At 38.0% G+C, this 26,760-nt stretch overlaps 1 protein-coding gene and 1 long non-coding RNA gene across 8 annotated transcripts in view; one reads left to right on the forward strand and one right to left on the reverse strand.

Moving 5' to 3' along the window:
• The window catches only part of KIDINS220 (kinase D interacting substrate 220), a 90,024-nt gene that overhangs the window by 25,072 nt on the left and 38,192 nt on the right, over nucleotides 1-26,760 (reverse strand). For all 7 annotated transcript variants that reach the window (XM_014565315.2, XM_032496978.1, XM_014565313.2 and 4 more), the window contains exons 19-22: nucleotides 25,959-26,202; nucleotides 25,704-25,792; nucleotides 24,098-24,242; nucleotides 17,260-17,422 (exon numbers count right to left, since the gene is read on the reverse strand). In XM_014565315.2, the coding sequence (XP_014420801.1) occupies nucleotides 17,260-17,422; nucleotides 24,098-24,242; nucleotides 25,704-25,792; nucleotides 25,959-26,202 (641 nt within the window). The remainder of the gene's footprint in view (nucleotides 1-17,259; nucleotides 17,423-24,097; nucleotides 24,243-25,703; nucleotides 25,793-25,958; nucleotides 26,203-26,760) is intronic.
• On the forward strand, nucleotides 734-26,712 carry LOC116668876. The gene is made up of 3 exons (XR_004326102.1): nucleotides 734-744; nucleotides 16,850-16,859; nucleotides 26,630-26,712. It is a non-coding gene; the product is annotated as an uncharacterized LOC116668876 (long non-coding RNA).

The raw sequence follows: 26,760 nt of genomic DNA on the forward strand, positions 1-26,760 counted from the left end.
ATTAAGAGTGAATTTAAATTTCCAGTATTATGAGTCATGTGAATTAAAGTTGCCAGCAGTTAAATGGCCCAAAGAAAGCATTATAAAACCTCAGGCACCAGTGACCTCCCAGCAAGTCTGAATGCAATTTCTTTCTATGCTACCAATCTAGCACCACTTGTCAATGCCAACATCAATGTAAGTTAAAAGCATTTTGATTATAAATGACAGTGGTTTATAGAAAGTCCATATTAATTCCTTGGCAGAAATTACATAAGTCGTTCATATCACTTCCATTCAAAATAGGGTTTTAAATTACAAGGAAAAAAAAATCTATTTTAAATCAAAATATAAACAGGTTCTAGGAGCAGTAATTTATGAAGAAGGCATTATTTACCACACTTTGTCTAAAAGTAGCTGTCTAATAATGTCATTTAATCTAACAGGTTAAAAATTAAAATAAATTTTCTTTAAAAAGGGAAAATTTAACTGCCTCAGAAGTTTATTACTTTGAAACACATTTCACTTCTAGTAGACTCTCAAACACTTTCTAATAGTAAGTGCCCATTTGTTAAATACTCTCTCTGCACAGAGCACTTCTGAGATCTTGGAAGACAGATGGAACACACAGACAGAAACAGCCACTCAGCATTGTTAGCCAAACAGTCAGAAACAAAAGATAAAATGAAATCCATCGGTAAGTCCACTACTATCTGTGGACAAACAAAAACCCTGGGCACCTTAGGAGCTAACCACTCTCTCCCTGTCTGTCTTAGCCCGGTTAATTCCTACTCATCCTTTGTCTCTCAACTCAGCGCCCCCTCTTCAGAGAAGGCTTCTGTGAAACCACACTGCATTCCTCTATTACAAGGCCTCCGAGCTCAGATGCTTTCCTGGATACTCATATCACGATTAGAATGTAACATTATTCATTAGTGGAATTACTTTATTAATGTCTATCTCCCCCTCTCGATGGTAAATGCCATTAAAGCTGAAAACAAGTTTGGTTTTGTTCACCATTGTATCTCCAGTGCCTAATGCAGAATGCTGTCACATCACTTTTGCTTAATAAATATTTGTAGAACGAATAAGCTACACAAAAAGTATTTTTCCCAAAGAATCCTATTTTTTAAAAATAATTTTCACTTTAATTATCCTTTCTGATACTGGAAAAAACCTTGGTACACTTATCAAAGCTCACCTGGCCGTAGATGCATGGGTTTACTTCTCGGACTCTCAACTCTGCTCCATTGGTCTATATGTCTACCCTTATGCCAAGGCCACAGTGTTTTGATTACTGCAGCTTTGTAATAAGTTTTAAAATTGAGAAGTGAGAGTCCTCCAACTTTATTCTTCTTTTTAAAGATCGTTTTGGCTATTTGGAGTCCCTTGCAATTGTGTATAAATTTCAGAATTAGGTTCCTGTTTCCAAAAAATAGACTATTGGAAAGTTCATAGGGATTGCACACAATCTGCAGATCACTTTGAGTAATACTGACATCTTAATATTTAGTCTTCCTATCCATGAACATGGGCTATCTTTCTATTTATTTAGAACTTCTGTAATTTAGGAAGGTTTTGTAGTTTTCAGGGTATAAGTCTTTACCTCATTGGTTAAATTTATTCCTGGATATTTTATTCTTTTAGATACTACAGTGAGTAGAATTGCTTTCTTAATTTACTTTCAGATTGTTCACTGCGGATGTATAGAAACTCAACTGATTTTTGTGTGTTGATCTGCACCCTGAAGCTTTGCTGAATTTATCAGTTCTAGTAGCTTTCTTGCAAAATATCTGGGGATTTTCTACATACACGATCATGTCATTTGTGATTAGAGACAGTTTCACTTCCTCATTCCAACTGGATCCACTTATTTCTGTTTCTTGTCTAATTGCACTGGCTGGAACTTCCAGGATAATGTTGAGTAACAGTAGCAAAAGCAGGTGTCTTAGTCAACTCAGACTGCTATAACAGAATACCACAGACTGGGACTTAAACAACATTTATTTCTCACAGTTCTTTGAGTCTGGAAGTCTGAGACTAGGGTGTCAGCATGATCAGGTTCTGATGAGAACCCTCTCTCTGGTAGCAGCTAGCACTCCGGTCCTTTTTATAAAGACACTAAGCCCACCATAAGGACTCAACCCTCATGATCTCATCTAAATCAACTTACCCCCTAAAGGGTAAGTAGAATACTATTACTATAAATGCTATTACTTTGGGGGATAGGGTTTCAACATGTGAATTTAGTGGGGAACACATTCAGTCCATAGCAGCAGGCATCCTCGTATTGCTCCTGTCTTTAGAGAGGAAGCTTGCCGTCTTTCACCATCGAGAATGTTAGCTGTGGGTTCTTCCGTAAATGCCCTTTTACCATGTTGAGTAAGTTCCCATCTCCTCCCAGTTTTCTGCCTGTTTTTAACTATAAAAGGATGCTGCATTTTGTCAAATGCCTTTTGTGCATCCTTTAGAGTACTCTCCTGCAATCGTTTTTATTTCTGTAAGATTGGTGGTAATATCCACATTTACTGATTTTAGTTATTTGTGTCTTTTTTTTTCCTCTGTCAGTCTGCGAAAGGTTTGTCAATTTTGTTGATCTTTGCAAAGAAACAACTTTTGGTGTCATCGATTCTCACTTATTTTTCTATTTTACTTATTTCCACTCTAATTTCCACTTCATTTCTTTCCACTAGCTTTGACATTTTTTTAATTTGTTCCTCTTTTTCTGGTTCCTCAAGGTATAAAGTCACATTATTAATTTAAGATTTTTTTCCTTTTTTAATATAAGTATTTACAGCTATAAATTTTCCTGAGTGCTGACTTTGCTGCGTCCCATAAGTTTTAATCACCCCTAAGATTCTTATAAAAAGCACCTTGAAAATGATTCCACGAATCACCTTTCATATTACGTTGGAGAGAACATTAGCCTAGGGGTCAGCAAGTGTCTTTCCTTGCTACAGCTAAAGTAACAAAAGTAATAAAGGAATTAAAAGCTAAAACTGTCCATATGCAGAAGCTGTGCTGAGTGCAAAACAACACTCAATGGAGCAAAGAACTTGTTAAAAAGAAAACAGAGGCATGTCCACGAGGTGCTCAGAGCTGACTCTCAAGACAACAGTGTGCAGTGTCAGCAGTGCTCGCTTGTTGCAGCCGACAGCGGTGCCGCTGCATCTCACGGGCATCCTGTTCAGTAACAGCACCAGGAAGCAGCAGCACGCGGGTCTCTGCGCCGCGCTGCGCGCACAGCCCTGCCAGCCTTCGGGTTTGTGCGTTTGCTTCTGCTTTCTAGTACTGAATGTGTTTGCCTTCCATGTTTAAGGATGGTCTACAAGTACTTGTCCAAGTTGCCACAGAAATCACTGGCAGGGCTGGCCAGTGTTACTCTTGGATTTACTCGAAGAGCTTACTCTGCATTTAAAAGAAAATTCCCCACTGAGGGTGCACATATCCAAGATGATCTGTTTGGCCAAAACATGAGGGCCCAGGATTACTTTTTTATGCTAATGGAGGAAACACGTAGGCCTGCGATTTAAAGGAAAAGCATCTACACTCAGAAAGAAAGAAGGTTGTTCAACTGACTAGGAAACGTAGTATAATCAAAGTCTGAGGAGGAAAACAGCGCTCCCTGTGAAGCTGTTACATACACTTACTACATATTTACATGTCAGATACTTCCCATTAAATGCAGTTTTCATAAAGGCAGTGATTTCTAGGAATACAATGCCTGTGTGAAATGCAACTTGGCTGCATTCTGAAACAAAAAACAGAGTATTTGCTGCAGTGACTTTCCTTAAATCCAGACCTGATGATCTCAGATAACTTAGAATAAGGTTATAATGCTTGACAATTAAAATTAAAATCAATGAGGTTTTTTTAAAGGCATAAAAATACATTTAAAGGCTGGGTCACTTGTTAACGGTGTGTGATTTGGGACTCTAGCTTCCTTATTTAAAAGGGGCTGAAGCAGATTTCTAAGATCCTATCTAAGGACCTCCAGATGCTCCCCACAGCCCTGCCACGTGGGGAGATGCTCTTCCTCTCAAAGCGATGAAGGAAAAGCACTGGCCTGCGCAGAGATGTCCCTTCCACATCTGAGCTCCCTTGGTTTGTGGTGTAAAAATGAGACCCCTAAGCCTAAGCTGACTTGGCTATAAGGTTGTAATTTTGGTAACTACCAGGATGAGAAGGGATCAACAGGGAAGGTAAAAGATGAAACCCAAGGAAGTAACTGAGAAAGTATCTGCCTAGGCTCACCTACCACACGGACAAGGCGCTGCCTTCACTCACGTGTGTTACGTAAAATGTTCTGAGGAAGGTATCCCTTTCTTATATAAAATCTAATAGAAAAAATATTTAAATGTAAAGTATTGAAAGGAAAATTTTAAAAAGAACTAATATTTGTTGAATGCCTACTGCATGCCATCCTTTGGGCCAGATATTTTGCTTAGTTTATCTCTTTTCTACCTCCCAGCAGTCCATGAGGTATTATTTCAGTTTTTAAAATTTGGAGACTGAGGCTCAGAGAGGTTCAGCAACTGGCCTGACGTCAGCTGGATGTAAACAGCAGATCTGGAACCTGTGTCCGCCGGATGCACAATCCTGTACCCTGCTCACTGCACTGGTTCAAACAATGCCACAGCCCTGGCTCAAAATTCTTAACGATTTACAAGTTTTAACTCCTTAAAAATACAATAAAATAAGAATGCCGTTACATATCAGACTTTAACACACTGAAGTAGACCAACATATAAGGCTGTTAGCAGGTTATCCTAGTTTTATTTCAGTTTTTAGCAGACTGAAATAAAGCGTTTCCTCCATCTTCATGTATATATTTAAATTCCTTCCTTTTAAAAAAATCCAGATCAGCACTTCTCTGTTCACAAAATTATGCAAGCAAGTGCACTGCTCCACCCTACGTGCTGCGCACAGAGACCAGCAGCCAGTCAGAACATCGCCATAGCAACTCAGGACTGGAGCTGGGTGCCAGGACTGAGTTCAAGGAGCAGCACCCAACACTTCAACTGCTATAAAAAAAAAAATGTGAGCAACTGTGAGATTATATTGGTGATTCACCTAAAAAGCAAAGTTCTCAATTAAACTTTGAAGTTTCTGGATCAGATTCACTGAAAATATCCTGCCATTGCAAGGCGAGTTTAAAAAATGGTAACATTTGCATCTGCTTACGATTTAGAATTTCCTTGATTCTACATTACTATAACCAAGTGCAGAAAAAACAGAGGTTTAAACTAATGTAAGACTTCAACAATCATCCACGTACCGCAATTTTAATATTCTTCAGAACAGCTTATTTTCCTAACTGAATTTATCAGGAAATGTTATAATTTGAGTCAATTAATTGCACTCATTCTGCTTTATTTATGGGGATTCTGCATAAGATTGAATTTGCAAAAAGGTTTCAACTGGGGGGAGCCTGAAAAACAGTGTTTTACAGCATGATGCCTACCCCCCTTATTCCTATGAAAGTGAGCAGACAACAGCAATTCAGATGACGAAACAGTCATTTCAAGCCACAGTAACAGAGAAAAGTTAAGAGGCTAATGAGACAGGCAAAATATTTACAAGAGACTTGATATGAAAATAGTATCTCTCATCAAAAAGCAAAGCCCAGCGTTCTACATCAAGAGTTTATACTGTGATATTTTAAAATATTCCAGCAAAAGTATAAAAAATCCAAATTTCGTAGCTGTTTGAGGAACACAAGCAACGCAGTGAAGTTTTAGCAAGTGGTGAGATGTTCACATTGGCTTTAAGAAATCTCAAGAAGTGTTGCACTAATCATACAAAGGAAGAAAATGTTTTGCAATAAAACTGAGTAACAAGCAGAGAATGGAGGCTCTGAACTCAAAGTCTGACTATAAATATGCCTAAGATTAAAGCAAAACTTTTACTATACAAATTAACTTACAGGTTTAATGTTGAATCAGCACAGAACCCAAGATCTACGATGTGTAGGACTTAAGTATTTTAAAATAAAAACATAGATATAAACATAAATTTTGTAAGGAGATCAATTTAAAAAAAAATCCTCTCCCTTCATATCTATGTTTTTCTTAACAGTTAATTTCAAAGAACTTTAGAAGAAAAAAGTACTACACTAAATCTAATAAAAACTATACATACAATCAGATAACCATTCATTCGTTTATGATCATGATTTTCTGTGCTTATAAATGTCTTGTGAAGCCACTCTTTAAAAAATAGGGATGAAAGCTGAACGTTAGAGTTTAAAACAATCCTAAACTCAGTGTTTTCCTTGTTTTTCTGCCACGGAAAAGGGAAAGCAAAATGCATTTGCTCTTATTTCTTGGCGGACCGCGCTAACAATGCTTCTGGTGAAATACTCCCCCCTTGTGGACTTCTCGGGCACTGCAAGCAGAAGCCACTTAGCGGTTTTACATCCTCTCACCATCTCTTGGCATTTCAATTAGCTGGCGTTTGTATTACACATTACTTTTGTTTATTCTCATATTTTGAAGTCTTAAAACATTTAATTTGAAATTCTGAAATCACAAACCTCTGTCAAAAAAATAATTTCAGGGGAAAAACTGATCTCTACCTGATCTTTAATGTAGCATGTTTAATTTTTTGGCAAATTTGAATGATTCATTTATCATATTTGGTTTTTTAATGTAAATATTCATAATACTCTTACTGTATTATAAAATAAACTGTAAACCTACATAGGTAATAATAATTTTTGTTTTAGATACTAAAATACATTTTAGAAAAACTGATTTTGCTAATACTGTTTTCAAATTGCCTTGGTTAATATACCTGAGTCTTTCATGCTGAAGTTAGAAACACACAACTTTGGAACATTTAAAATTCTTTCTTTGTTTATTAGTATAAAATACTGAATATGGCATTTTAAGTTGAAATGAGAAAATATTTTAAAAATCAATTTTATCCTATTGAAAGCAAAAGAAAAGCTATTGAAAAAGCTATCAAGAAAAAAATTACAGCCACTTAGTATAATAAAAATGGTATAAAAGCTTAAACACACAGATGCACCAGCTGTTAAAGTGCTAAATATCACAAATGATTTTTTCAAGTTTTCCCTACAAAACCTACTGCAGTTAGTAGACACAATTAGAACTAAAAAAAGCATTGATCTGGGGTTTCACATAAGCTGGTAATAAGTCTGCATTTTTTTTTAATGAAAAGATAAATTCCATCCTCTGGAAAAATTGCTATCTGCTATAAAACTCCCATTGATACATAATAAATGATTCAAAATATTCATTTGAAAATGAATAAAATATATCTGAAAATAAAAGTCAAATCACTTTAGCTCTGCATTTCTAACATCTCAGACCCACAGTCTAGCTCTGTAGTTGCAGACTGCCTCCTGGCTTCCAGAAGCAGGCCTGGGGCGGCTCCAACAGCCACAGCTGTGTGATCTTAGGTAACTCCCACTCTCTGCCTCCCGAGTGGTGAGTGTTAAGTGAAATAACCTAGGTAAGTCCAATGTGTGGCACAGATCAAGGGCTGGAGTAATACTAGCTAATGCTTGTATTAGCATGTGCTCAGCGCATAATAGACTCTACATTTGCTTAATGAATGAATATAATCAAAATGTTTAGCATAATAAAAATGGAGTTCAGTTAAGCCCCAGAGCCTTTTGAAACAACACTGCTAATGACTAGAAACTAAAGTGGGAGGGACCTGTCTAAAAGTGGGCCGATTAGACGCAACTCCAAACCACGGCATTCATAAAATGACTGTATAAGTGAGAAACCTTAGAAACGCAGCTGAACTCAAAGTTATAGGGAAACGCCTACGAAAACATCGCTTTGATTTTACTATCACCTGACAAAAGGCAGAAACTACTAGGTGTTACTTGAAATATGTAATCACCATTCAATCTTTGTGTCTTACTATGTGCCTTACCCAGGGACCTACGGGCATAATAACAACGAATGTTTAACTACGTTTAGAACCAAAGAAGGAAGCGTCTGTGTGGATAGTATTCTTCTCAAGATAAAGTGGGCACAGCTCAGTGGTAGAGCACGTGCTTAGCATGCACAAGGTCCTGGGTTCAATCCCCAGTACCTCCTCTATAAGTAAAGAAAGAAACCAAATTACCCCCCCTCAAATTCCAAAATAAATAAATAGGAAAACAAATATATGTATGTATATGCATGACTGGGACATTGTACTTTATACCAGAAATTGACACGTTGTAACTGACTATACTTCAATTAAAAAAAAGAAAAGATTAAATGCAGCTCTCCACTTACCACTTCCCCCCCAAACCATGCTTTCCTCAATGCAAACGTCATCATCATATTTCTTTATTCTTTCAGAAATACCCACTACTGCCTACTCCATGCCAAGAATGTCTAGAGGCAAGGCATTCAGCAAGGTTTAAGGAAGTTACATTTCGTAGAGTTAACGGTCTAGTTCAGGAAACAAATACTAAAGAAATTGCAATGCACATCTTTATAAAAGGGAAGTGTAACTTTGGGAAGTGTCATGAAGTAACATACCAGTCCACAATGAACGCATCTAATAACACCCTGGAGGCTGGGGTGGGGCTGGTTAGAAGAAGCTTCCTGACCAGTGACATTTAAGGTGAGATCAGGAGACTAAGGTGGGAGAGGGGAGGATGGGGCAGAGACATAGGGTGGAAAGGGAAAAGGCAAGAGGGAGGAGGCAAGAGAAGGGGCTGGAAAGCCACACTAAGGCTGTTGGGATCTGCAGGTAAACCTGATTCCTGTAGAGAGAATTCTGACCAAGTATTTTTCATCATCCTGGAGCCCAACCTGGAATGCATGACCATCGTTCTCATCTTGCACGTCCCGTAAATCAAATTCAGTATTTCTCTACAAGCAAGCCTCTGGTTGCTCTCTCTGTACCTGTCAGTTCTTCATTCCGTGGAACCCACTTTTTACTCCCTCTCAAGCAGGGGTTGAAATTGGGGGTGGGGGGAACAGGCCATGCAGCTGGGAAGTCCAAAGGAAAAAAATGCAATTGGAAAAATGATCCAAAAAGTAAGCTTATAAATCCATCATTTTATTAGAAAATAAGGAATCAAATGATGGTAAGAAACATGAAACTATCCCAACAGGAGAGACATGCAGGGAGAGGAGTCACATAAACCCTGGGGGATGTTGAGAATAACTACTTGGTTTCTGTCAGACGCTGCAGCAAGGCTGCAGGCGACCCTCCCATCCCGCTTTCCCACGTCCAGGCAGGGTCACTATGTGCCACGCTCCACCACTCCAGTTCATCTTGACCGAGGGGTCACCACCTACTTTCACCACAACTTCTCATTTACCCTGATTTTTCTACCCAGTTTCATTCCTACCCTCTTCCCAGCACAGGACTCTCAAAATACATGCCCTTAGGTCAGCGGGGTTCCCGAACTCGGGCCAAGCTGCACAGACATGACCAAGAGGCACCTGAGAGCAGACAGCAGCGGATCACCACCTTACTCAGGGCAGAAGCCGAAGTCCTCTCAATGGTCCTCCTAAAGCTGTCCGGGGCCCACCCCCCGGCCTCCCTGACCTCACCTCCCACCCCTCCCCGCCGCGGAACCCCTTCTGGCCACCCCGGACCCCTCCTTGCTGCTGTTCCCCAAACACTCCAGGCACCCGCTGGCCCCAGGGCCTGTGTCCAAACGGGTCCTGCTGCCTAGAAATGCTTCCCCAGAATCCTCCTTGGCTAATTCTCTCTCCTCCCTCAAGCCTTTGCTTGGCACTTCCCCCCTCAAGGAGGCCTCTCCTGAGCCTCCTGCGTGATGTGGGTCCTGCACACTCCTCGTCCCCAGACTCTGTTCTGTTTTATTTTCCCATAGCTCGTGTCACCTTTGAACAAGCTGCGGACGTGTGCATCACAGACACTGTTCATCACCCACACCTCCCTGCTGGAGTCAGCCCCCCGGCGTAGGATCTATGTCTGCTTTGTTCACGTACCCAAGCTCCTCCAGTGGCGCCTGGTCCATCGTGAGCGCTCAGTAACTGTTTTCTGAATAAATGAAAAAACTCTAAGCTTTCTCCCATGAATTTCTCTCACACCTTTGGGTGTTGCTATGACTCTGGCAGCAACAATAAAACAAACAAGTAGCAAAATATCTAAATAGATAAACTCAAAATCAAATATATCTAGGTTATCCCATTTCATTTTTTTTGTCTCCAAACAACAAAAGTAGGTGTGATTTGCAGGTATACCAAAATAGACTAAACAGTTCTGCCCTTCACCTTTATTTATCTTCAGGAACCTGAATTTTCCAATTATTTTCCACAAAGACAATGGATCAAAATACACAATGCACAATAAGAAATGCATATTCGTCAACATTACATCTGTTTACAGGCGTCTTTGAAAGCTTAATCTTCACATAACCTGGCAAATATATCATTTATTTTATCCAGTCAAAATGTGATTTCTATTTTAGATTATATTTTCTTTTTGTCCAACACATACCTGCTTAGTTTCCTCTCCTATATGGGGAAATATTTCACGATCTTACAAAGAATTCAATCAGAGTATTTTCAAAAAAGATAAAGATATTAATAAAGTACTGAACCCCTTAATAAAGTATTTATATTATATGCATACATTAAGGGCAGGTGTGTTTGGGGAGTAGTGATGGAAACGATAATTACACACAAGACAGTAATGTGATCATTGTGGATCAGTGACAACGCCCACACCCACAGAGAAGTCACATCAATACCAAGAAGACATGGGGGGGTGGGAAGGGACAGACTGGGATTTCAAAATGTAGAGCAGATAAACAAGATTATACTGTATAGCACAGGGAAATATATACAAGATCTTGTGGTAGCTCATAGCGAAAAAAAATGTGACAATGAATATATGTACATTCATGTAAAACTGAAAAATTGTGCTCTACACTGGAATTTGACACAACATTGTGAAATGACTATAACCCAGTAAAAAAAAAGTTTAAAAAAAAATACCAAGAAGGCATGGAATGTCGTTAAGATTCTAAACTATCTATAAAAAGTCCTAAAACAGCAGGCACGAACCAGCATTTGGAATAAATATGTATACTATCTTAAAACCTAAATTAAGAAAAAAATCATCAGTACAAAGGATGTACTTTGAACTACAGAGGAGTTAAGACAACTTCTTTGCAAATCTAAACTAACTAGCATCCAATTTTTATGCTATTCCAATTCATAACTTAAGTCCAGTGCACAAGAAACACACCTACACATGATCTGGGCCACAAGATGGGGTGGGAAGGGGGACGGATAATCACCCAAAACCTGAAGGAAAGCAGATGGCGGTCAGTGAAAGCTAAGAGGCAGGAGATAACCAGAAGTCATCAAATAAGGCTTATGAAAACTTGGGCTGAATATCAGGAAGAAATAGATGACGTTTTATTATGAAAAATGTCTTAATTAAGAAGTACTACTACTTGAATAATTTACAGATATTAAATTTAGGATGTTATAAATTAGATGTCTATAGTGTATATTCTGCAATTGGCTATTTCAGTGAAATGGAAAATGACTACCATTCTGAGACTCTCTCAAGACTTATTCAATTGTTTTAAAAAATCAAAACAAAGTATGACATTATCCTTATCACAAAACTATTCTGACTGTATCATCCTGAGTAAAAGATTGCTTGAGCAGTGTCAAAACAGAAATTTGAAATATTATCTTCATTAAAACTTTTAACTTGATCTTTTAAAAACCTCTATTATTGCCTAAAATGCTTACTGAAAAATAGAGAAATAAAGTTCTGTACTAAAATATCTCAGTGGTGTCTAAAACTCTGTAATACAAGTAGACAGAAAATCTTTATCTACAGTTTTTATTTTACTCTCTTTCTTCTTACTAAATGTATGTTAACAAAAAAGCCCTCAAATGATCAAGACAAAAGCTTTTAGCTCAACACATAATTGCAAGAAAATTACAATAATTGTACCAATTAAAATAATCTTGAATGAACAGTATGTCATCTTAATGTTCCAATGGTTTATAGAGGGATCTACTTAATTAGCCAAAATTGCTTTCCAGTGTTAGTATCAAATGTCATTTGTTAAAAGTTGAACAATTTAGAAAATAATTTAACAAAGCAATTTTACCAAACACCAAGAACCAACATTTTCTTTTTCAGCTGAATAAAGCAAGCAGATGTGTCATCAAATTGCTATAAAAATAAATGAGGCTTTTTATAGATTAAAAAAATTTTACTACTAGCGTTAAAAATACTATTTTCTGATTGTTTTTACCAAATCAGATTTCTTTAATAAAATAAATGAATATCAATTATATACTGCTGCTTTTTGTCTGCTGTAAATAAAACTTTTTATTATTCAAATGACAAGCAATAGCACCAAAGAACTCAACTATAGTTAGCCGGACACAGTCATTTAAATTATTCTAACATATTCAAATATATGATTTTTCACTATGTTGGTCAAATTGTCTTCCTCTAGTTTTTCATTCGAAATCATCTTAAATTATTTTAAGTCAATTCCTTAATGAATTCTCAAAGATTCTTACTACATTGTCTTTTTTCTCTTCCTTCAACTGGCTATAAGATAGTCTTTGTTAAGTATTTGCAGGCATATAGGTTATATTTATTTGGGGGGGAAAAAGGCATCTCAAGATCACCCTGAATCATACTTGGCAGGCCCACCAAGGGCTTAAGTCTAAAACAATAGATCAAGGGCAAAACAAAGTTCTCATTACCTCAGTGTAACTCTAGTACATAACATTCTATATTTATTTGAACAGAATTAAGCACTTCCTCTATAAAAATTCACTCAAGCTATTTTTATTATATGATTTAAAACACCCCCCTCAAAAACATTTCTCCAGCAAATGTTCTATCTCATAAACAGGGTGAAAAATTATCTTTAAACTCTAAGTGACATAATCTCTTTTGTCTGTAAGATACATTCTAGTTAACCAAAAATGTAAACTTCTGAAAAGCTCCTTGAACAACTAGTCATATAAGTTTGAGATTCAAATGCTGGAAGTTCGGGTGCAAGTTTTAAGAGGCCAAGTAACTGTCTCAGAATAGTAGAAGAGTAGTTCTAGCCTGAAAAGTTTTCTATCATCTAGAAATCAATGTTTTAGTCTGATACTGATAAAACTTGTTAATCGGCTAAATTGTTTAAGCCATCCCATTTTTATTTTCTTCCAGTTGTTTCAAATATGTATGTTTTACCTCCAAACAGAATATAAGTTCCCCAACACTCAAGTATTTAGGGACAAAAGATAAGCTGTTAGAAAACAACGTGTGTGTGTGCGTGCGTGTGTGTGCACGTGTGTGTGGAGAGAGAGAGAAAGAAGGAGAGAGGAGGACACAGGAGGCAGTGAGAGTGCAAATAATAAAGCACTCAAAAGTAAAACCTTCATAATAAGCGGATCTGAATCAAGGTTATAAGGTGTTCTTTGGACTATTTTTGTTCTTGCAATCTTTTCGTAGGTTTGAAAGTATTTTCAAGTAGAAAAAAAATCTTAATTAAAAAATACATAAGTTCCTTCGGGGCATAAGATGCTTTTTATACTTGTCCCTCTGTGTTCCTCGGCCAGGCCCTGGAACACATAAAAGCACGAAGGACAACAATATAAGCTCTGACCCACTGCAAAAACTCACACTGAATACACCTTAAATGGAGAAAGTTAACTCGAATGGAGAAACAAAAATCAAGGGAAACCATCAGGTCTCTACACCTACTCATCTTGGTTTCTTTCAGAAAAGAAGAGGCAAGATTTCAGGAAGACAGGTTATATTCAAATGATATCTAAAACGATACTGAATTACTCTCATCCTTCTTGAATCCTCTGTCTTTCTGCCACTATCCCAGCAAAAAACTAAACGGAAAACTCCAAAGCCATTACTTTCTAACTTAAAGTACTGCCAGTGAGTTAAAAGCTTAGTCTCATACAAACACGCTCAAAATTCTCTATATAGCTTAACAACATACAGAAGAAATAAATTATCTGCAAAGAAATCAGACACTGTGGATTTTTTTTAAAGTTTTTTAAAATACGTATGATTTCACTGAGTAACTCACTAACCCAAGAGGTGCAGACTCCAATCACACTTTTCATTGATGGACTGTGCCTCTTCCTTCCTATAGGACCTGAACTGGCTACCTGGACTTCGTGGTGTTCGTATATTGCGGCTCTCAAAACACAAGTGAACACGGCACCCTCTGCATCCACTTGTTCCATACCTTTTAGAGGTACTGGCTGTTCTGCCATTAGAATCAATCAATCAATCAGTCAAGTGTGGTCTGGGATTCATCCTGCTACCACAAAACAAAATGGTAGCTGGGAAGGGTATAGCTCAGCACTAGAGTGCATGCCTAGAATGCAGAAGGTTCTGGGTTCAATCCCCAGTATCTCCATTAAAAAATTAATAAAAATCTAATTTCCTCTCCCCCCAAAAAATAAAATAACAAAATAAAATTTTAAAAATAACACAATAGTAGGGTATTTTTTAAAGCTTTCAACAAAGCTATGTATGTATATATATATGTATATATATATATATATATATATACATATATATATACACGTAATGATTCCCAATTACATGTGGCACGTGTATAAAGGTTATTGAAAACTCACGAGTGCCCTAAGGAGCACAGCTCTCAGATTCATTTAATTTAAACTCTGTCCTCAAATAAAAATGTTAACAAAGCAACAAATATTTACTGAACCATCATTATGGAGAACGAAAGGAATGGGAAGAGGAAGATTTTACTAAGACCCAGGTACTTCATATTTGTATCCCTGCCTCTTTTCACTTGCTGAAATCACAGCATTTATATTTTAATTATTTACTGTGTCTCTTCCGCTGCTTAAAAATTTTTAACTCACAGAAAAGTTGAAAGAACAGGACAATTAACACCCAAATGCACCTCACCTCGTCTCACAAACTGTTAACACACATACATCTCAATACACCTATCTACCCCTCCCCCATACACGTATATGTACATGTAAACACACTCACATAACACATACGCTATACACAGATATACACATACGCATATCTATACACACACATATACTTTCTTTTGCCAAACCATCTAAAAGTGTATTTCACATCTAAATACTTCAACATGAATCTCCCCAAAACACCACTACCATACCTGAGGAAATTAACATTAATTCAAAAGCTCAAACTCCCCAAATGCCTGCCAAATGCCCTTCAACGCTCTATTTCTCTACTGACACAGATTCCAATCACACACTGCATTTTGGCTGTCGGGTTTCTTTAGTCTCCCCCAGTGGCCAATATGGAATCCAAGCCAGTTGTCTCATAGAATGTCCTCCATTCTGGACTCATCTGGCTGTTTCCTAATTAGAATCACAGTAAAACACGGCTGGCAACACCACCACATAGGTGACGTGGTACCTTCTACTGCATTTCATCCAGAGGCATCTGATGCCGTGCATCCCAGTAACAGTGTCAGGCTTGACTGCTTGATTAAAACTGTAGTGATGGCCAGATCTCTCCACTGCAAGGGCATTTCTTCTCTGCAATCATACCTAACCTGGGGAGTGATCTTTTGAAGCCATGTGCACCTCCTGTTCCCCTACAACTTTCTCCCAGTGATTCTGGCAACCACCGATGATCCTTGCTTGAATCAATTATTATACTGGGGATTAAAAATGATAATTTTTCTATGTCATTCATCCTTTCTACACATGAGCTGGCATTTCCTATGATTTAAAAACAACCAATTATTCCTTTTTTTTTTCTCTTCTAAGTAATACTATGGACTTGTCGATTTTTTTCCTGGTATGTTACAAACCGTTACTATCATTCCTCTTTGTGATTCTCAAATGGGCCCCCAAATTTGAAAGGCGCTCTGTCAAGCTAAGTCCTGTGCCCTCTGTAAGTCCTGCAGACCCCACTGTAAGTGAACACATCCTTCCTTGATTTCTGATGCAGCAATCCCCTGCTGATAAATTAGTTTAGCAGGCTCCCCTTGAGCTTTCCCTGCCTTACACCTGGAATCAGCCGTTGCTCCAAGGAGTCCCAGGACTCAGAAACCAAGATCCAGGCTCTGCGTGTGCTCCCCAGGGGCTGATATGAGCCCTATTCTGTACCAAACTCCAAAACTGTGCTCATCGAGCAGACTCATTATTATACAGCACCTGTGTTCTGATGCAAATGCTTACTCATGATAAAAAAGAGTATTTTATTACCCAACCAAGGGAAAAACCAATCATGTATCTCATAATAAAAAGAAGATTTCTAAAACATCAAAGAGCAGAGCCAGCTCGGTGACACTGCGCTGCAGGCCATGGCAGTTGTGAGTCACTGCCATCTACCGGAACACCTACTTGGTGCAGCCCACATAGCTTAAACTCATTTAACTTATCATAAATCAAACAGCAAAACCCACAAGAGCTCAAGTCTGCAAACAAATCCTACAACCATCCTGTATATTCTAAAATCAGTTATTTACCTAGAAAATATTAGATAAAATATGTACGTGAAAAATGGGGACTGGAAAATAATGAAAACCACATGCTGACGATACTGTAAGAGAAATTATTTGGAATCTTTAAAGTTTTAATACATGAAGTCTACATTGAACAGTTTGCTAGATTTAATATTTTTATTTAGAGTTGTAACTGAAAACTTCAAAGGTATTAAGTTTCTGGTAAATAAAAAGGATAATTTTGTTTTGTGAATTTGACAAGAAAAAGTGGTAACTCTTAAAACATGACATACTTGACACTTCACTGAGCCTTAATCTGTTTCCAGACAAAAAAACCCTTTATCAGAAGTTGACTTTAAAATACTTCAAACGTCTGACTATAAAATTCCTTTATTGTTTAATGCAAAGAATTTTCTCCAGCCAGTATTCACAGTTCCCTAAATCCCCCAGACACAAAGCTGTAAGACTCTCTGCACTAATGATTTGGAAAATGTAACCTCCTTAATGTTCTATGAAGACACTTAGGACAAAAAATAAAATGAAAATGAATAATGTTTTTAAGGTTTGCATTTTGTGTATATAAATACATAAAGCTAACATTAAACTTTTTTTAATCATATAGGTTACACTGAGAAAGGAAGACTATATCCAAACAAAGTTGTAAATTTTACATGATGGGATATGTACCTGTGCCAGTACAACTCTGAAATTGTAAAAGAATTAATGAGAATAATTAGTTGAATCCAGAACTATAGATTTTACCACATATTATTTTGTATTCATTTTCATTTATATGCATTAATTTTCTTCTGAAAAGTCAACTTAATCCAAGATAAAGATATAGAGGTCAGAAAGAGTACCTTTCATAGATGGTTTTTAATGTCATTTGATCTGGAACACCCTCAGTCTCTTCCAAATATAATATGAGCCACGAGGTTCGGTACGGCCACTGCTCAGTAAGGTTGATCCAGCTAGCAAGCCTGTCCCAATTGAAACTTATCTGATTGGCTCTCAGTAATCGCCCTTTAAGGAATACAAAAACATTTTAAAACTAGTAAGCATGTAATGTTATATTAAGCAAAACATTTTGTATATTCACAAATAATTCAACTTTAAATCTTTTAAAGTTTGCCATTTAATTTACACTACAAATTCAAACCTAACATTTATATGGCTTCTATAATCCAAAGAGCTGTACTGGAAAGCTTCTAGGGCTTAAACACAATTCTGTTTCATTCTAAAGTAATTTTCTGTGATTTGCCATTCGTGCTACACATGGCTCTGATGACATTATGCAGGCAAAAATCTTTCAGAACTATGTGCCAGACAGTCTCGACATTGCCCACAATCACACAGCAGAACGTCAACGTACCCGTGATGGGCCCCATCCTCTGAAGCAGCATCTAAGAACCTCCTGACGGACCTTAAACAAATCCAAATATGCTAGCCCATTCCTGTTTTAGTTATGGGTAAACGTGCAACCCCAGGGACTTTCATTTTTATGGACTAAGAGTTGCCTATGTAAGTAGCCTACCAAGTGAATAATAATGTGTCTCTAAAATGAGTTTCACATATATTTTTAAAATTCTGTCTATCGCTGAGGTTTTCTTAGGACTCTAATTCCGTGTTCTACCCCTGGGCGTGCCTACATTAGGACAGCTGCAATCCTTGAACTTTCACACCAGATGATCCGTTTCATTACGTCACCAATTGTTCTTTGATATCAGTGGGATTCGGAGCTGCTGACATTGTTGCTTTTTACTTTTAAACACTGTCAGTTTTATTTCATCATTATCAGTTCAGTTTATATCTAGATTACAATATCTGTTTGGGTTCAGATATGAATAATCCCTTCCCTACCTCTAATAGATGCAGATATATATATAATTCCCCCATTCAGTTCTTCCCAAAACATCAGACCCTCATTCCCCCAGCAAATCTGTTTTATATGCAAACTACATTACCATCACTGGATTATTTTTCCCTGGAACGTGGGATCTGGTCTTCTGAATGAGTGACAGAGTTTTTACCTTCAATCCAAGTGAGCTACGGTCACATGTATTTGAGGGCTACAAAAACTCACTGGAGCATCACAATATTGAATACCTGATACACTGACTGCTGGGGACAAAATGTTAACAAAATGGTACGGTCTCAGCCTTCATGAAGCTTACCTTCCAGGGGGGTAGACAGACAAATCAAACAAAAGGCATGAAATGAATTAATCACACATTGTGACAAGAGGAGGAGATCTACTCTTAGTAGAGTGTAAATAGGTTAACATAGAACTAAAAGGTTAAAAAAAAGAAACAGGTAGCTAGAGGCAAGACATTAAAATATACTTGTAACATTCACAATGTATTTCTTACATTTTTAAAGGTGAAAAGACTGGTGAAAAGACTTTTAGAACTGAACTGGAGACAGAAGTTACAACAATACATGTACTAACTTTTATCCCATAGTGACTGGGCTTGACCCCCAAATATTAATTTAATAATAACTTGCGGGAAGGCAGTGAAGACTTCAAATCGAACTACAGTTGCTTTACTGAGTTTTTAAAACTCACTCACTCAGGATGTTAGGGTTACTGATGACAGAAACAAAAGACTTACTCCACACCCAAGAACTCAAGAACGCACTGGGGGAGACGCACAGGTAAGAACGCAGTCACACTCCTGGACGGCTCTCCCGGAGACAAACACATATCGCTACAGGGAAACACACTGCCCGCCAAGCCCAGACGCAGCACTTAAGGGAAGTGTCCTGATGCAGGAAACCACTAGAACAAAGCTGTGCAGGGTGAGGGTGAGTCAGCTGGTGAGGGACGGCTGAGGCAAGGGAAGAAAGTCAGGACATTCAAATGAGGGAACAGCAAACGCAGTCATGAACTCATGAAAGTGGCAGAAACAGAGCTGAAAAACTATTTTAAAAGTGTGAGTGAATAAAAATGATGGAAGTGTTCTAAGTGTTCCAGCATATAATAGTTATGAAATAGAGCCAAAATGAGGAAAAATTTTGCCCAATAAACATGCCTAAGGTTATTTTTTAATATTATCCTTCAAAATAATACAAGCAAACAAATATTAAATAAAGCACATTTGATAAAATAAAGCATAATGTTTAAGTAGAAACCCACTTAATAATACTCATGGATATTTTATATACTAAAGGCTCAAAATATTAATTCCATCCATTGCATAACTTTCCTAATAGCAGCACCCAGTTGCACAGTGTTCAACAGGTAATATCACACATTTTTACATATACAGGAGTGGGAGCTCCCAGAGGATAACCAACCTGCCCGGGGCTCGATCCCAAGTCTTGCCTTCAAATTCTATACAAATAAATTACTTATTTATCTATCCAAATAAATAAAATGTATTTCCCTATATACATCTAACTAGTGTTACCCAATTAAATGAAAAATTTACCATGAAAGCTATCAAAAATCCATTAAAATACAAAGGTTTAAATCTGTAGGTTATTTTTCAACATAACGCATTTATATTGAAACTAATGGCATTAAGATGCTTTCATGAAATGAAAAACTTACCTAGAAACTTTCATTTTCAGGCAGAGCTGTATTTGATAAAACTTAAAATACAGCAATATAGAAAGACTGGTATTAGAGAAATTCTTACATTTGAAACAAGGTTTTAGGAAAGTACTTTGGTTCTACTCTGAAATGTGTAAACATCATTATTTTTTAAATATATACCTAAATATCTGCTATTAAATGGCACTACCTTGGTCATTTTTAGAGTGCTCGAAAATCTGCAAACATAATCTAGAGTCCTTACCGCCACAGGGCTTGTTAGGCCCCACACGAACAGCCATTAGCTATTGCTCTGACATCACTCCCCACTACTCTCCCTTTGGTTCCCCAGACTCCAACCAGACTGGCCTCTGGATGTTCCTGGGATCCCACATCAGAGCATTTACACTTGCTGCTTCCTCTCCTCAGAATGCTTTTCTCCAGATATTTGTAAAGTTCAAAAGACCTCTTTATTCAGGTCTCTAATTCATTCAACGACAGAGCCCCATTGTGCTGGGTACTGAGAAAGAGAAGGAGAAAATAAACAACACAGGCAAAAATCCTGGCCATGTGGGTCTTATACTCTACTGAGGGGAGACAGACAAGAAACAAAACAAGTAAGTAAATGACATCATGCATTAGAAGGTGACCAAGTCTATGGAGTGAAATAAAGCAGGGAAGCAAGGAGTACCAAACAGGGAGGTGTTATTTTATATAAGATAACGAGGGATGGTCTCACTGAAAAGATGGTATTTAAGCAAAGACTTAAAACAAGATGAGAAAACCCATCATGCATCTCTCCAAAGAAAGATCCTTACAGGCAAGAGAACGAGCAAGTGCGAAGGCCCTGAGGCAGGAGCAGGCCTGACATTTTGAGGAGTCAGCAAAGAGGCTGGCAAGGGCTGGAAGAGGAAAGTACGTCAGGGAAAGGGCTGGAGACACGCAGATCAAAAAGGGCCTTGGAAGAAACTGTAAGGACTTAGATTTTTATTTTTAGTAAAACAGGTACAGATAATAATAGAGCTTTCAGCAGAGAAATAACATGATCGGCTTCTATTTTAGAAGGACTGCTGTGGCTGCCACATGGAGAGCAGATTGTAGGGGGGAAAGGACAGGAGCAGGGGGACCAGTTAGAAGGTTCTGCTGTAATTCATACAGCTGAGACCTAATGATGCAATGGACACAGGCAGGATGCTAGAAATAGGGAGAAGGGGTCAGGTTGTGGATACAGTCTGAAGATAGAGCAAAAGAATTTACTGCAGATTGGAGGTAGCGTATGAAACAAAGGTATCAAGACTTTTTTGTCCAAGGAACTGGAAAAAGAGTTGCATTAACTATAGGTGGCTTAAGTTTGGGGTAGAGGACCTAAAGTTCAATTTTGGACATGTTAAGTATAAGACATATATTAGACACCATCAGGTATCAATGAGGCAGCTGGAGAGCAACAGGGCTGAAGACATGTATTTGAGTCTTCAGCATAAAGATGGTATATCTGGCCTAGACAGAAAGAGAAGAACCAAGGACTGAGCCAAGGGCATTCCAATGCTAAATGGTAAAGGGGAGGGGGAACTTTTATGGCATTCATCATTACATGATCTTTCTGCCTTTCCCAATAGGGCAAGAATTTATCTTGTTGGCTGCTTATCTCCACAATGCCTAGACCAATACCTGGCATATCTAGAGCCTCACTATACATTTGTTAAGTGAGTACATAAATATCATTGATAAAATACTAAAATATTTCCATAGCAGAACATAATCAAGCATAATGAGGTCTGAAACCTCACTCAAAGGAATTTAGCTACAAAAGACTAAATATATTAGATACAACCTCAGTTGCAATATAGTTAGTTCCAGAGCATGCACTCCAACACCAATATAAAAACAAATTCCAGTGTAACTATCCTAACAGAGTTAACACAGATCAATATTACAAAGTGCCATTCAATACCATGCAAGGAAAGAAATAAATATTTTACAAACTAAATTACAAGTACTTACATTTATAAGCAAGCATTAACATGGTGGAGAGCAGAATTCCACGTGAGGAATTCAGTCACAAGACAATAATCTTTAATTTTATTATCAATATTTGTATTCCAAATATCACTTGAAAACTAAAAGAGCAATGTACAAAATCTGAATTTCAGTATTTTAAAATATAAGTTAATTAAGACATCCTATGTTCATGGATTGGGAGATTTAATACTGTTAAAATGTCAGTATCAGCCAATCTACATATTCAATGAAACTCTGTCAAAATCCCAATGAAGTTTTTTGCAGAAATAGAAAAACCCATCATAAAATTCATATGGAATCTCAAGTGACCCAGAATAGCCAAAATAATCCTGAAAAAGAACAACAAAACTGGAGGACTCACATTTCCTGATTTCAAACTTACTTCAAAGCTAGAATAATCAAAACAGTGTGGTACTGACAAAATGCAGACCAAAAGAACAGAATAGTGAGCCCAGAAATAGAGCTTCACTATATGGTCAAATGATTTTTGACAAGGGTGACAAGACTATTCAATGGGGAAAGGACAGTCTTTTCAATACATGGTGCTCGGAAAACTGGATATCCACATGCAAAAGAATGAAGTCAAACTTACCTGATGCCACATACAAAAATGAACTTAAAATGGATCAAGGACCTAAATAAAAGGCTTAAAACAATAGAAAACATAGAACTAAAACCCATATTATTGGATTTAGCAATGATTTCTTGATATGACACCAAAGGCACAGGTAACAAAGGAAAAAACAGGGAAACTGAACTTAATAAAAATTTTTTAATTTTGTATATCAAAAGACAGTATCCATAGAGCAAAAAGGCAACCCATGGAATAGAAGAAAATATATGAAAATTATATATATGAAAAGGGGTTAATATACAGAATATACAGAGAACTCCTAAAACTCAACAATAAAAAAAAAATCTGACTCAAAAATAGGCAAAGAACTTGAACAGACATTTCTATTAAGATGCATGAATGACCAATAAACATATGAAAAGATGCTCAACATTATTAATCATTAGAGAAATGCAAATCAAAACTACAACGAGATACCACCTCAAACCCACTAGGACAGCTACTATCAAAAGACCTGAAAACAACTAGGGTTGGTGAGGACGTGGAGAAACTGCAATGCTTGTTTACTGCTGATATGAGAATGCAAAATGGTACAGCCATTATGGAAAAAAGTATGGAAGTGCCACCAAAAATTTAAAACAGAAACACCATATGATCCAGCAATTCTAATTCTGGGTACATACCAAAAAAGAATTGAAAGCAGGGTCTTGAAAACATATCTGTACACCCATGTACATGGTAGCTTTATTCACAACAGCTAAAAACGTGGAAGCAACCAACATGTCCACTGACAGATGAATGGATAAGGAAAACGTAGTATATACACACAATGAAACAATACTCAGCCTTAAAAAGGAAGAAAATTCTGACACAGGCTACAACATGGATGGACCTTGATAATATTATGCTAAATGAAATAAGCCAGTCACAAAAAGACAAATATTATATGATTCCACCTATATGAGATATTTAGAGTAGCTAAAATCACGCAGGCAGAAAGTCTAATGGTGGCTGCCAGGGGCTAGGAGAAGAGGAGAAGGGGCAGGAATACAGAGCTTTAGTTTCACAAGATGAGAAGAGTCAGGAGATGGATGCTGGTGACGGCTACATAACAATGTGAAAGTACTTAACACCAATCAACCAAACCTTTCAAAATGGTTAAGATGGTAAATTTTATGTTGTGTGTCCTTCATTTAACAATAAAGAAAAAATACGTATCATTTGAAAATGAAAACAGAAAAACAGCATTTTAACATTTAAGTTATAAAGTAATTATACTCAGTTATACAAGTTAGCATAAATTATTTTTATACAAAGAGAAAAACTGAACCTGAGATGAAATTAAAATTTTTTTAAATCAACAAGTTTTAAAATAACAGTAGACAACTGATAATTGACTTTCATCGTCAAAACTAACATTGGTTTTTTAGACATACTTAACGCAAATAAAACCGGTATTCGGCAGTGTAAACATAAACACAGCAGATCACTCTGTTTCTGAAACTGAACTGCTTTGTTAATGTTAAAGCTTACCGTCTACCATACAAAATAGTAAGAAAACAAAAGTCACCTGTCACGGAGACGATATTCAGTAATCTCCTCATGGTCTGAGGGCTTATGTCACTGAACCAGTCCTCCGTAACCAGCAGTTTGGTAAGATCAAAGGACATCTGCCGTGTGATGGTCCGCTGCATCTGCCTTCTTCGGTAAGTATCCTGGAACAGAGAGTCGTCGATGAGAGTGACCCATACTTCAAGCCTGAGAACTGAAGGCTTTTTGAGAAGTACACGTTTATGACAACAACAAAAACAATCCAAAATTTTGTCAAAGAGGAAGATTATCTAGTAATAAAAAAAGTATTATTACTCCCTGAGGCGGAATATTTACAGAACAGTTATAAAGCCGTATTAGCAGCAACTGCATCGAATGCTATGGTTTGGCTTCAGGTGCATTCTGATTTATAGCTGTACAGCCAGAGGAGGCTCAAGGCCTTGAAGATTATGAATGAGCAGAACTGTGTAAAGAAGTTTCAAAATTCAACTCAAACTCTTACGGGAGCTCAGTATTTATAGGAACCCTGAAATAATAAAGCAAGCAAACCCTTGTCTAGATTTAAGGATGCAGCATTTTGATTTTTAGGTTATTTTAAAATGTGTGACAACTATCTAAAGGGCACAGCAGCTCTAAGTGCCCTCGCATCTGCATCTGCGTAAGAACGGAAGGCACTCCACCGACGGGGTGGGGTTGGGTAGGGAACCCCACCTAATTGGAGGAGGAACAGGCACAACAAAGGCGTGTTCTCATCCAAGGTCATGAAACAGGGGAATGTGGATGCGATCACAGGGAATCCAAGAGTTCAGACTCCCAGGAGAGAAATTCAAAACGGTAACTCATACCCTCCTTTTAATTTAGAGCCATCAATTGTCATTCATAATATCAGTTTTGCATCCATACTGGTATATGGTAGAGGCATAAAATCAAAGTATCACTAAAGCACATTTTTTCAAATGTAAAATGTTCCAATTTCACGTTAGCAATGAGGGGGGAGAAAACAATGCCAACGCCAGCCCAGCCCAGCCGTCCTTAAGTGGGGCTGTTACATCACTTCCCTGCAAGCGGACCTCCTCCTGTCTGTAACGCTCCCTCGTTCTTTACACAGGAGGGTTCCCAGGACAGGGGAGGACAGGGAAACTACAAGGGGCTGGGAAGGGCTCAAAATCACTACGGGGACAGAAGAAAGAGCACACAGCTCACGAACATTCGGGAAGGAGGAAGGCCAACGGGAAGACGGCAAGGAATTTCCTCACACTAGAAGCCCCCTCTCCCTTACAGCCACAGTGGCAAGCGACACCCCGAGTGAACACAACCTGACTGGGAATGACCCCAGGGGCTCTCACCCTCGAGGATCATCTGGGGGCTTTAAAGTTTCTAACTCAGCATGTCTGGGGTCTGGAGTGGCACCTGGGCTGAGAACAGTCTGGGAGAGGACAGGGCCTCCTACATAATTTACAGTTATTAATGCTCTAGTTCAGACATTCCCTAAAAAGCCACCTGAAGCAGAAAGGACATCCAGTGATAACATTTACTGATGAGCTTCATGCAATGTTTACAAAAGATGAAGTTTTATATGAGGACTAACAATATGAACACAGGGCCCAAAACAAACGGCAGCTCACCCGTCTATTGAGGGCTGTCTTGCTACCGAGTTTTGTCATCTCTCCAAGGCTGTTCTGTGACACTCTTCTGTCAGCGTCCTCCTGTACCCCTGAGAAAATTCAGCAAGAGAGCACCATTTGTACTCAAAGTCTGCTGTAGGTGATATGTGAAGGGCAGTGAAACATGAACAGTATTTTTCACGGCAAAAGGAGATCCACCATAAAAGTCTATGGAACTACTCCAAACCCAAAGTACCCGAGGGACCTGATCCCTACCTGTACTGTCCGAGCACGGAATATCTCCATTAGTCGTCGAAGTTACGAGAAACTTTCTCGCACTGCTTAGTCCACGACTGTTGAGGAAAACGGGCAAATGGACGATGTTGCGCATGTAGTCATGCCCATTTATATTTGAGTCCCGGAGCACGCTGTTGAGGTTCTGGTTAATGGCCTTTATAATGATATGTGGATCACTTGCAAAAATGGCAATGAATGGGCCTTTTGAAAAGAGAACCCGGACCTGTGGTAGAAGAAATGTGTGTTTATGATGTAAATTTTAAATTATCACAGTAATAAAACATCTCTTCAAAATCTGTATTATCCTGTGGTGATTATATTTTTAAAATCACATTTCCTCTTCATCAAAATCTTATTCTATATGAAAACAAATTTCACTGATGTCTCAGTCTGGGATGTTTTTTCCCGTTGAACAATTTTTCGGTATGTGACAGTGAAAAAACTTTCAAAGAAAAGAATCCTGTTCTACTTTGAGAAACTTGCGGTCTGCCTAAGAGGCAAGATCAACACACGTGAGAAATGTCTGTGGATATACGTGCAGTGCTGAGCACACTGCTCTCTGCCTACAGCTACACACAGCTGCTTATCACGGACCTTACAGAGAGCCACTGATGCGCCCTACTTTGAAAAAAACTCCACAAATTCTGCAGGCTCCCTGCTCTCGCCTCTGTTCTAACCGGAACTACCTGCAGAGAAAAGCTGGGGTCACACTTGGCCCTCAGGGACACTCTACTTATTCGTTCCTCACCCTGCCATTACGCCCAAATTGCTTAAATCTGTT

Source organism: Camelus ferus, chromosome 15, assembly GCF_009834535.1.
Source record: "Camelus ferus isolate YT-003-E chromosome 15, BCGSAC_Cfer_1.0, whole genome shotgun sequence".
Taxonomy (NCBI): Eukaryota; Metazoa; Chordata; class Mammalia; order Artiodactyla; family Camelidae; genus Camelus; species Camelus ferus.